The 12,951-nt window shown below is 46.1% G+C and overlaps 1 protein-coding gene across 3 annotated transcripts in view; it reads left to right on the plus strand.

Annotated features, from left to right (window-relative positions):
- The window catches only part of LOC138582951 (purine nucleoside phosphorylase-like), a 268,103-nt gene that overhangs the window by 212,758 nt on the left and 42,394 nt on the right, over nucleotides 1-12,951 (plus strand). For all 3 annotated transcript variants that reach the window (XM_069654758.1, XM_069654767.1, XM_069654748.1), the window contains 2 exons: nucleotides 3,430-3,533; nucleotides 5,282-5,457. In XM_069654758.1, coding sequence (XP_069510859.1) covers nucleotides 3,430-3,533; nucleotides 5,282-5,457 — 280 coding nt within the window. The remainder of the gene's footprint in view (nucleotides 1-3,429; nucleotides 3,534-5,281; nucleotides 5,458-12,951) is intronic.

Consider the following 12,951-nt stretch of genomic DNA (forward strand, 5'->3'; position numbering starts at 1 on the left):
TGAGAGACAGCCCTTTTACCAGAAGAGCTATCACGCACAGCTCAGCTTCGAATAATATCTGGTCAATTACAGTCCATTTACCAGAAGTGTCAGTTTCCAAATAACTACTGCCCGCGCAACAGACGCATTTAATTTCATTTGAGCAGTTTGACAAACCAAGAAAAACAAAACCTTGCTAATATAACCTGGGATTACATGCTCAGAGGAGGGGGCAGAAGAGGGGTGCGGTATTTGTGGGGGCACAAAAAACTGCTAAACGCACATTAAGGCAAATCAGCTGTTGTCTTTTGGCTTAAGTACTTTGAAATGATCTTTTTTGTTTCAGATTGAATTGTAAGCAGCACATTAGCAAACACCAGTGTGCCTCAACAGCCCTCTGAACATTAGATGTCCCACAACGAAATGTTAATCATGGCCCATCGCTTCCCCTGCACCCTCTATGACCACTGTAAAGTGACCTTGGCCACAGGGTGGTGCAGACACCAATTGGGAGGGCAACTGCCCACCTCGCCTCCCGGAACAGCTATGGGCGGTTGTGCGAATAACATTACTACTGCTCTGGAGTATAGGGATGAGTAGAAGCTAAACCATCTACTTATCCCCACACGGCTATCAAACCAGCAGTGTCCCCCAATCACAAAGGTGAAACAGACGCAGCCCGACGGATTGACCGGCTTTGCCTGTTGTGGTTTCGCAGGCAGAGGGTGTGCTATAATCTCCCAAAAGGGGGGTGTGAACCGATAATCGTAGCAACCCAAATAACGTAGGTACTGAATTATTTATTTATTTATTTTGAAGCTTATAACGCACGCCAATCCCGAAGGCATCTGTACGCTATCTTACAGAGAGTAGAAGTTACAGTTGTTACAAGGCCAGTACAAGACATACAAGAGAAAAGAAGGAACGAATTACAAATAGAAGATGTACAGTGGCTCCGAAGGAAAAGAATGTCCAGTCAAGGTTCTATGAAAATATAGACTGTTAATCAAATAATAACATTTAAAAAATGAATCAGAAAAAAACTACAAACCTCACTCATGTATGAAGGGATACTCTGGGTAGAGGAGCAGCGGGGTTCAGACAATAGATTGGCCACAATGTCAATGTTCAAAGTTAAGTTCTTGAAGAAAGGGTAGAGAAGGGGGGCTCAAAAGTCACGATGGTCTTTTAAAATGGACCAGTGATACAGGGCCTCTTTAAATATCTTTTTTCTTGTTCTTGCAGCTCAAAAATCATCTAGCCAGGCTTCAAGGTGCTTTCTGAGGCAGCGAATCAGTGTCAAGTTGGGGAACTGGGTGTCTGGCTCCACCACACAGTGCAGCTCACACGCAGCAACAGCACATGGCACGAAGAAGCTTGGGACAGACAGGAGATGTCTGAGTGTCAGGGTTCAGAGCTATCCCTTGACTTCTGTGTGGATGGAGAGGCCCAGCCCTGTGCCTCAAGGGTTGCAGTGAGTTATGGAGTACTGCTCTCCCATTCCAGGGAGCGTGGCTGGTACCTGCACGAGACCCTTCATCTCCAGTGAACAGGAGCCCGGTTCCACTGCATTGTGTGAGAAAAGTGATTTGAGCAAAAAAGGGAGGTTCCTCTATTTTGCGGGGGCTGTGGTGTTTGAGGAATATATATTAGAAACAGTAAAGGACACCACTGGCTACCCACCTCAACCACATACCAGTTGTAGAAATCCTACTCACAAAATGATGTTCAGTGTCATCAATTTACATATTCAACCAAAGGCATAATGTCAAACAAGAACATATTTTAATTCATATTACAAATATTGTACTCACATAAAAAAACATATAAAGCACTAATGAATGAGAACTTAGCTTGAAAAGCAACACAAGAAACACAACAAATGGGCTGACACCCACATTTTCAGCTGTAGCTGTGTCAAATGCAACAGTTGTTCATATGCATATTTTTGTTACGTGGTGTTAGTAACAGTGACTTAACCCATTGTACAGATATTTACACAACATGGATTGACAGCGTTCCAATGCAACCAGCAGAGAGGCAGGCCTTGGTCCACAGCAGTTCACCCCTACTGTTCCCCGGGGATGGTTAGGGGGCAAAGCTCTTCTCTGCCCCGGATGCCTTCTGTGTTCACCTCGCTGGTGGAAGACTTTAGAAGTGACCGCATTCCAACAGAGTGTATCATTCTTCTCTTGATATCCAAAGGTGAATCTAAGATTGTGGGGTGCTGTTCTCCTTTAAAATGTAAAATGCCATGGGAGATTGCTCCAAAGCAAGCCTGCTTTAAGGGGTCAGATCCCTGATGTTGCTACAATTGTTCTTTGCCTTTTTACATCATACGCGCAGTACCTTGCCCTGCAGAAAATGGAGGGGACAGGAAAAAGAACCCTAACAGAAATCAAGATGGCGGAACTCTTCACCAGGCCTACCTTCCCTCTCTGGTTACTCTGACTCCGCCCCCTTCCCATGCCTACTGGCTTCAAAGGAAATCCAGTGATCAGCACCCTAGTGTGAGGCTCACTCTATGTCAGTGCTGCCTTTGAGGCCACCTGGAAGAAGTGTATATGCCCTGAGGGGAAGTGTACCCTTCCTGCCAGAGAATCAAAAGGGCAGTATACTGTCTACTGTTCGACATAGCCACTGTGGACACAGTCAGTCTAGACACCAATAACATCAGTCCTGTCATAACTGGCCCTGTACACAGAGCTGCCCCTGGTGTAATACATTTCTGTGACTGCATTATTGTGTGCCCTTAGCAGTCACCATGGCACAATCAGGCATGGCTTATATTTAAAGATGTCTTTGTCACCAGACTGCCGGATGCATACAATTATCATAATTTAGATCAGATGCGCAGAAGATTAAAAATCCACATCCACTTGGATGAACTTTGTGTTCCAGCAGCAGTCAGGGATGAACACGTGACCCTTGAACCTGCCCTGTGCCACAGTAAGGCTGAAGGCATCTTTACACTATCACAGTAAAGGTCCATGTTTTCACCATCATTTTGGCATGGATCATTTGTGAAAGGGGGGGGCTGATTAGTAGGCCTCCCTTTTAGAAACAGTAACCCACATAATCAAACAATCCAGGGCTTTCACGTTATGTCACAAGCTGTGTACACACAGTATAATTGCAGCATAGCAGATATTCACCCCACACCTGAGCTTTTGTTACTTCCATATGGTGGGGGGAAACATACCACAATAAACCCTAGCCCAGGGCTTGCCAAAACCACAGATTGGGACATGTCCTGTCGCTCATTGTGGGAATCTATGGCGAACCACCATTCGGCGAGTTCCTGCCCTTTGGGTGATCCCACTACACACTTTGGGGTATCGTACTTTGTAGGAAGTCCCTAGTATATCCTGTTCCGAAGCCCCATGTACATCTGTGTCTGCTTTGTCTACTACCCTACGTTTCTCATACTCACTCTCTTACCTTTTTCAGTGGCAGGCCATGCCGGGAGGCTGGTGTTTGGGACGCTCAGGGGGAAGTCCTGTGTCTGCATGCAGGGACGCTACCACTTCTACGAGGGACATTCTAGCAGCACCGTGAGTCTTCCCTATAGTAATCCATTGGGGTAGAGTGGCCAGATTTTGAAAAATGAAAAACTGGGACATGCCTCAAACATAAAGGTAGGACTAGCACCCTCGACCCATACAACGCACACACTCTTCCCCTCTACACACATCCTTCGCCAAGGAATCCCACATTAAAATAAATACATTTTCCAGCACTTTTGACTGCAGATTCGGCTGTGACAGTAAGCATGTTCAATACAGAGGCTTTTGCTTTGAGTGTTAATACTGGCTTTACTAGTTACCGATCTTAGCCGTTCTTGTGGCACAAACAGTAAATGCATGTTCTGATAACCATGAATGTTGGGGGTTCGAGCGTACCCTGTGAAACCAGTTCTCTGACTAAGGGGGCGCTAGGGAGCTGTTTATTATGCATCTATGCAACCTCGAGGTGTTGAATCTCAGCAGTGATCACCCGCCGCCCTGAAACGCGGAGGGCTTTTTGAAATACAAAAATCTCCCGAGAGGGGGGCAGGGGGCCTAATTCTGGGACGGTCCCTACAAAACTGGGACGTCTGGTCACCCTACCGGGCAGTGGCGCATGGTCTGGCTTGTAGCATGTCACACGTATGGGTCCAGTGCAGAGAATGACTGGCGCACGCGCTCTTCCCTGGAAAGGGGAGAGTTGGGCAGGTGGCCATCAATAATGGGAATGCCCCCACCACAGAATCCTACCCGAATCTTGTGCTTAGCGACGAAGGGCATGTAGCCAGGCTGCACATGGGAACCGCAGGCAGGTGTGCCCTGCCCTAGAGAGGGGGGTCGAAGGGTGGCCCAACGTGGGCTGTCATTGACTTTGCAGGCTTGAAACTGGACCAGAATTCCGCATCCTCCGATAAAGGGCCAGGCCCAGGCCCACGTGACTCTTGCACAGTGCATTTTGTTTTAACTCGTGTACTCAGTAGCATGGAAGGCAGGGGTGGACTGGCCTGTAGGGAACTCTGGAGATTTCCCGATAGGCCTCTGCAGCCTGGGCCTCTTGTGTGGTATTTGCACATTTTCTCATAGGAAAAGGGCTTGCTGAAAATGTGTAATATGGGGCCACTTTGAACATTATTTCCAGGGCCTCTTTTGGTACCCAGTCCACCCCTGATGGAAGCTTGTAGTTCTGTGAGTTTGTTGTGTTTTTATGCACTCTTCAGGCATATTCGATTTGTATATGATATGATATAATATGATAGGTTATTTATATCGCGCTTAATACCCAGAGGGTTCCAAGCGCAGACGGGGATCAAACCTGTGTTGCTGTGTCTTATTACTTAGAAAGGCCAGAACATTGCTGCTGAGTTATCCTCCCGAGACTTGAAGCTTTTGAGTGTCATATATCATTCTCTCTCTTCTCTCTCTCTCTCTCTCACATCTGGAGTAGTCTTGACTCCAGTGCCCCTATGCTTGTTAGCTGAAACTGGGGGGGGCATCGGGTGTACGGCTTGCCACAGGGGGACACAGGTTCTCCTTGACCTTGCACACTTTCTATGAACCCCTGGGGATCCTGTGCTCCTGGGCCCTCCATGCAGTCTTATCGGCTCTTTCAATATCAGTCCTTTTTGATATAGTTCAACGGTCTTCACTCCGAGCCTGGGCCGGATGCAAGTGGCATTTTTCGAGCCCAGTGAATGGAATTGGGACTGAGTGATGGGGAGGGGGGGATATCATCCCGTGCCCCTTCCCCCACCTGAGAACCCCGAGTGCATTTATCCAGCAGGCCTTCTTTGTTGCAGGTTGTCTTCCCGATCCGGGTGTTCTCCCTGCTGGGAGTGGAGTCCCTGATTGTCACCAACGCTGCCGGGGGCCTGAACGAGAAGTATAACGTTGGGGACCTCATGCTCATCAAGGACCATATCAACCTGCCAGGCTTAGCCGGCGAGCACCCCCTTCGCGGGACCAATGATGAGCGGTAAGACCTCCACCTGCCTTCCTGCCTCTCTTTCTCTTTTCTGTACTCTCCCAGTCACTCATTTCTGAACCACCCCTCCACCCTCCCCACCCCTCCTTTCCTTCCTCCCTTGCTCCTTTGCCTCCTTCCCTTGCTTGCACCCTGCAAGGGTAAAAGAAAACAGAATAAAAGTCTCTCCTTCCTGTTCTGGTCTCTCTCCATTCATTACTCCTTCCTTTTTCCTTTTCGCCATATTCCCCCTTTTCTGCTCTTCCTCGTTTTTCCATTAATTTTTACTCTCCTTTGTTCATCTTTCGCTTCCTGTCCCCTCTTTCCCTTTATTCTCCACCCAACCTCCCTCCATCCGATTCTGCTTACTTGCTTCTTTCATTCTCTTCTCCCCACCTTTTTTCTCTCTCTCCTCTCCACCATCTTCCATACTACTGACCCCAGTCTCTCCTTCGCGCTCCTTCTTTCATACTCTATCCCCTTCCCTCCCTCCTGTCTGCCACTGTTGCCTCTGCCCTCACCCCCCCCAGTGCTTCTCACACATACTCTTTCTAGGAACCAGCAGTATGTAACAAAGGAGTGTTTGTCCTTGGTAGAGGGGCTCCCAGACATTTTTTGCATTTTTAGGAACTTTGGGGTTCACCCTAAATTACCCAGGGTAAACCAGACGTGGACCCCTTGCTCATTGTGCTTAGAGAGGCGCAGCTTCACCTCACTGATGAGACCCCACCAGGCCGAAACATGTGCCTGGGGCTGCTGTCAGTACTCTTGTTCAGAGGAGAATTGCCTAGCATTTCGGTGCTGGACTGCCCATGTGGGCAGGACAAAGACTGATATGAAAATGGATATTTCCCTTCTGTGAAAGGTACAGTGAGCTAAAGTGTGGCTGCAGGCAATCGAGTGGGTTCCTTCCCAAAGAACAGGTAATTTAGCCGTTTTCGTTCTCTCAGAGGGGCACCCATGGACTATTTAATGATTGTTTAAGGGAGTTAGGTTTAGTCACCCTAAGTTTCCTCGGGTCATCCAGACGTGGACCCCTTGCTCACTGTACTCAGAGAGGCACAGCTCCACCTCACTGATGAGGCCCAACAAGGCTGAAACGCGTGTATGGGGTTGCTGTCGGTACTCTTGTTCAGGAGAGAAGTGCCACAGCATTTCGGTGCTGGACTGCCCTTGTGGGTGGGACAGAGACTGATACGCAAATGGTCATTTCTCCTCTGTGAAAGGTACAGTCAGCTAAAACGTGGTTGCAAACCCTCCTGAGTGGGCACTTTCCCACAGAGCAGGTTATTTGCCGTGTTCGTTCTCGGTATAGGGGCTCCCAGTAGTTTTTGAACCTGCAGTGTGTGTCCCTGGTCCACACACATTCTCATTGGAAAACATCCCAATATTTGCTAACGCTCTGTATAAAGTATGTTTAGATGCTGGTGCCTAAACCACTACAACAATATCCATATGTTTACAGTAGCAAAGACAGAGACAGCTTTATTGTCTGGCAAGACAATCTACGGAGCTACAAGTTCCCTCTAGCAGGACCAGGATCCGGCAACAAGCTGACCCACCCACCCAATCCCCACCTTTATCGTCCACGACACTGACACAGACAAGGAAACCTATCAAGGAGTTTTTGTGAACAGTCCTTAAGAGGAGTCCTCTATCCAGTTCCATCTGCAAGTTGCAAAAGTCTGCCATTGACGCAGATCACATGACAAGGATCCTTCTGGAAAGACAAAGGGGGGTCTGGTAGTCTCTCTACCAGCACGAACATAGCCCAATGACCTGTTCTTGGGTGAATAACCCTTGGGAGAGGCTCTACCAAGTCTTTAGCTCACTGTCCCTTTCACAGAGAAGACATTTCCCTGCATATCATCCTTTGTCCTGCCCAGGGGCAGTCCAGCACCAAAATGCTAGGCAATTCTCCTCTGAACAAGAGTACCAACAGCAACCCCATACACATGTTTCAGCCTTGTTGGGCATCATCAGTGAGGTGGAGTTGTGCCTCTCTAAGAACAGTGAGCAAGGGGTCCATATCTGGATCGCCCTGGTAACTTAGGGTGAGACCCAAAGTTAATTTATGCAAAACAAAGGGGGGTCTGGGAGTCTCTCTACCAGCACGAACAGGCCCCAACTCCTGCCCCCCATGCCAGTTTATACATGTGTAGTACCAACTTGCATAACCCCATACCTCTTGACAAAAATGCGTGCCAGGTTTTCTCATTTCTGGGACCGGGCCTGAAGGTGCAGCAGTATGTGCAGAGCAATCACAGAAGCACAACCCATCAGCACCCCATGGTATCTGCCTACAATCGCATCAGCCCCTGATCCAGCAAAAAGAGAGAACCAGCAGATGAAGGAAAGGAGAGTTAACACGGCTGCCTGACACGCTGCACTATACTCCCCGGCATGGCACACACTGTAGTTGAACAGCTGCGCCAAACTCATTCCACCAAAGACTTGACATAGAGCAGCGTTCGCATATTTAACTTCACTTACTTTGGGGATTGCTCCAACGCAGCCCCCCAGCAGGAACTGGGACACTTTACACCGCTGGCTGCCATTATTGCAGAACGGAGTCCTCAAGCAATGAACATGGGTAAGACTTAATACGCTATTTGAAACTTACAGCGGTTGTAACACCGCCCGGATGGGGAAGGCGGGCCAGATTGGCCAGGACCAGTAATCCAATGGGAGAAAGAAGCAGAAAATAAAAGGGACAACAGGAAACAGGAAGTCGTCAGTTGTTCGGGTGAAGTCAGAGGAAGAGGAGTTGGCAGACCAAGAGACAAGCAAGAGGTAGGACCGTGGACTGGAGTGTTGAGGAGAATTGACACAAAGGTGAGTTATTGGTGGGTCAGAGCAAGTGGTACGTGCGGTAAGTATGAGTCCAAGGTGAGTGAGAGTGTTAGATGGAGTGTAGAGGATGAGTGGAAAGTGATTGTGAGAATAAAAGGAGGATGACTGCGTAGAGGGCGGGGTGGCTTAGTAGTGTGAAGGAGAAAGTAGTAGTGTGCAGTAGGGCGTAGTAACATTGAAGGGTAGAGGCAAGAAGTAGAAGAAGCAGGACACATCAAGGGGACAGAGGAGGAAGAAGTGAGGAGAGTAGGTGTGTGGAGTTGGACACAGGAGAGTGGCGATGGGAGAGTGACATTCAGAGGCAGGGAAAGGAACAGCAGAGTTTGAGAAGCGTGTCGAATGTCTGGAAGGCACGTTCCCTGACTTCGTTTTGTTACTACAATCCTCAATAGTGTAGGGCTAATTTAGAAAGTCCCTTTGTGAGTTTAGACAGGGAAGTCAGTTTCCTTTCGGTTATCACTGACAGCAAGCTAGAGACTAGACAGTTGGGGTCAATTGCCTCTATCTACTAACCAGGGTACTAGGGATGCCTGGGTTAGGGTGGAAAATGCTGTTTCTAGACGTGAGGGATGGCCCCAGTACCCTGCCAAATGAACCTTCTCTGATAGTTGGAGTGGTCTTTCAGCCATCTGTGACACTTACCTCGAATGACATTTCATGGTTTAATCCCAGATTTGAATTTAACAGAGATTAGATGTGAGGAGAAACAAAAAGCTTGTCTGTGTTGTTGTTTTTCCCCACCCCTTGACTGCCCAGGCCCATGCTTATCCTTATGGCCACTCCCACTTATAAATTACTCTTACCCACCCAATCAAAACACACTCTCCTGAGATCTCTTTGAACTGGCTCTGTCACACAGTAAAATCAACGTTTGTGTTCTATAGGGCCTTCCAATGTTATTTCTAAATAACCCTCTGAGAATGTATGGCTTCATTGCAGCTGTGTTTACCATGTGTGCCTTAAGCCATTTGCATTCTAAACAGTATGTGTGTCCTCTTATTCGCTCCTTGCACCAAGGTCAGTTAAACAAGAATTTGCAAAGCCAACCATTTAGGCTTGATTATACGTATTAGACAGGCAATTGCCAGGCACTGGAATCATATTCCCAAATACTAAAAGTATTTTCCAGCTAAGGTAGGACCATTATGGCAGTGCTTGGCAAATGGCTGTTCCGTACGTACACAAAAGTTAAAACTATTGGCTTGCCCTTTTTTTCAAAATCGTGAACACTGTGAACTGAATCGCTTCTCGGAACCCACCATTTTGGCAGCTAAATGCCACTGAGATTAAATGATTTGGCCAAGATCACACACTTTGGTTAAATTGGGAAGTTTGGATTTAAGCCCACTCTGTTGTGTAGGCATATGATCACATATATTTCAGTTCTATATGGTGCAGCTATGTGTTAATGTTTGGCATCTCATTGCTAAAATAATGTTATGCATTCTACAGATGACTCGAAAAGTACACAAATCACACATTAAACCAACCATACAAAATATAAAAAGTTACAGAAACAATTTGAGCAAGAGTAGGCTGAAGCTTTATTATCCCTATCCTGAAGAGACTTAGAAACACACATTGGAAGAAAATACATAATATGATAATAACGGTATCCAGTGATTTTAGCGAAAACATTTTCATTTGGGGATTTTTAAATGAAACAAAAAATCAAAAAAACATTGATTTTGTTTACTAAATATATATGGGGAAAGGGTTAAAACGGATGGGGAGGGGTTTGGAGTGGAGCTAGAAACAAATGTAAACAGGAGGGGACCCCACTAAATAAAATATAAATGTAAAAAGATGTGATTTTTTTTCGGTGAAAAATACTTAGGTGAAAATGTTTTCGGTAAAATCACATAGAACCTATCATAACACGCTTATAGTCCTTGCTCCACAGGGCATGCAGGCGCATGCACCCCTCCCATTTCTAACAACCCCCCTTTTGCACAACTAAGAGGCAAGGGTAATTGTGAGTGACTAATGGTTACTCAGAATGACCCACTCATTGCTATTCATGCCTGCCTAACCTCTGGGTTTATCCCAGAGACTCAGGAGGGTTTTTACGCTCTTCTCTGGGACTCAGGGAGGAGCTTGGAGTCACAGGGTTTTCCGCCGCAGACCCAGTGTTTAAATAACGACACACGCCTGCAGGCATTTCGCATTCATTCTTAGCTGGGGCTCGATTTACTCTGGTGTGGAGATGGGCAAAGAGCAGCTGGGCCGTGTTTCAAGAGATAGAAATCTGCAGCTTCCTGTGATTAAAAGCAGCTGCCAGACACAATCCCCTGTGATTATCTGTCCATTCTCATGGAAAACGGATGCCGGACACCGCAAAGAGCCCGAGACGGGACCCCATGCAGCTAAATAATCTATCCAAGACGTGACCCCATGCAGCTAAATAATCTATCCAAAATCTATCCAATCAAGTACCAAGACGTGACCCATGCAGCTAAATAATCTATCCAAAATCTATCCAATCAAGTACCAAGACGTGACCCATGCAGCTAAATAATCTATCCAATCAAGTACCAAGACGTGACCCATGCAGCTAAATAATCTATCCAATCAAGTACCAAGACGTGACCCATGCAGCTAAATAATCTATCCAATCGAGTACCAAGACGTGACCCCATACAGCTAAATAATCTATCCAATCGAGTACCAAGACGTGACCCATGCAGCTAAATAATCTATCCAATCGAGTACCAAGACGTGACCCCATGCAGCTAAATAATCTATCCAATCAAGTACCAAGACGTGACCCCATGCAGCTAAATAATCTATCCAATCAAGTACCAAGACGTGACCCCACGCAGCTAAATAATCTATCCAATCAAGTACCAAGACGTGACCCATGCAGCTAAATAATCTATCCAATCAAGTACCAAGACGTGACCCATGCAGCTAAATAATCTATCCAATCAAGTACCAAGACGTGACCCCATGCAGCTAAATAATCTATCCAATCAAGTACCAAGACGTGACCCATGCATCTAAATAATCTATCCAATCAAGTACCAAGACGTGACCCATGCAGCTAAATAATCTATCCAATCAAGTACCAAGACGTGACCCATGCATCTAAATAATCTATCCAATCAAGTACCAAGACGTGACCCCATGCAGCTAAATAATCTATCCAAAATCTATCCAATCAAGTACCAAGACGTGACCCATGTAGCTAAATAATCTATCCAATCAAGTACCAAGACGTGACCCATGCAGCTAAATAATCTATCCAATCGAGTACCAAGACGTGACCCCATGCAGCTAAATAATCTATCCAATCAAGTACCAAGACGTGACCCATGCAGCTAAATAATCTATCCAATCGAGTACCAAGACGTGACCCCATGCAGCTAAATAATCTATCCAATCAAGTACCAAGACGTGACCCATGCAGCTAAATAATCTATCCAATCGAGTACCAAGACGTGACCCCATGCAGCTAAATAATCTATCCAATCAAGTACCAAGACGTGACCCATGCAGCTAAATAATCTATCCAATCAAGTACCAAGACGTGACCCCATGCAGCTAAATAATCTATCCAAAATCTATCCAATCAAGTACCAAGACGTGACCCATGCAGCTAAATAATCTATCCAATCAAGTACCAAGACGTGACCCATGCAGCTAAATAATCTATCCAATCAAGTACCAAGACGTGACCCCATGCAGCTAAATAATCTATCCAATCAAGTACCAAGACGTGACCCATGCATCTAAATAATCTATCCAATCAAGTACCAAGACGTGACCCATGCAGCTAAATAATCTATCCAATCAAGTACCAAGACGTGACCCATGCATCTAAATAATCTATCCAATCAAGTACCAAGACGTGACCCCATGCAGCTAAATAATCTATCCAAAATCTATCCAATCAAGTACCAAGACGTGACCCATGCAGCTAAATAATCTATCCAATCGAGTACCAAGACGTGACCCCATGCAGCTAAATAATCTATCCAATCAAGTACCAAGACGTGACCCATGCATCTAAATAATCTATCCAATCAAGTACCAAGACGTGACCCATGCAGCTAAATAATCTATCCAATCAAGTACCAAGACGTGACCCATGCAGCTAAATAATCTATCCAATCAAGTACCAAGACGTGACCCATGCAGCTAAATAATCTATCCAATCGAGTACCAAGACGTGACCCCATGCAGCTAAATAATCTATCCAATCAAGTACCAAGACGTGACCCATGCATCTAAATAATCTATCCAATCAAGTACCAAGACGTGACCCATGCAGCTAAATAATCTATCCAATCAAGTACCAAGACGTGACCCATGCAGCTAAATAATCTATCCAATCAAGTACCAAGACGTGACCCATGCATCTAAATAATCTATCCAATCAAGTACCAAGACGTGACCCCATGCAGCTAAATAATCTATCCAAAATCTATCCAATCAAGTACCAAGACGTGACCCATGCAGCTAAATAATCTATCCAATCGAGTACCAAGACGTGACCCCATGCAGCTAAATAATCTATCCAATCAAGTACCAAGACGTGACCCATGCAGCTAAATAATCTATCCAATCAAGTACCAAGACGTGACCCCATGCAGCTAAATAATCTATCCAAAATCTATCCAATCAAGTACCAAGACGTGACCCATGCAGCTA

The sequence above is a fragment of the Ambystoma mexicanum genome, chromosome 1p, assembly GCF_040938575.1.
Source record: "Ambystoma mexicanum isolate Mex_15411 chromosome 1p, UKY_AmexF1_1, whole genome shotgun sequence".
In the NCBI taxonomy this organism is placed as follows: domain Eukaryota; kingdom Metazoa; phylum Chordata; class Amphibia; order Caudata; family Ambystomatidae; genus Ambystoma; species Ambystoma mexicanum.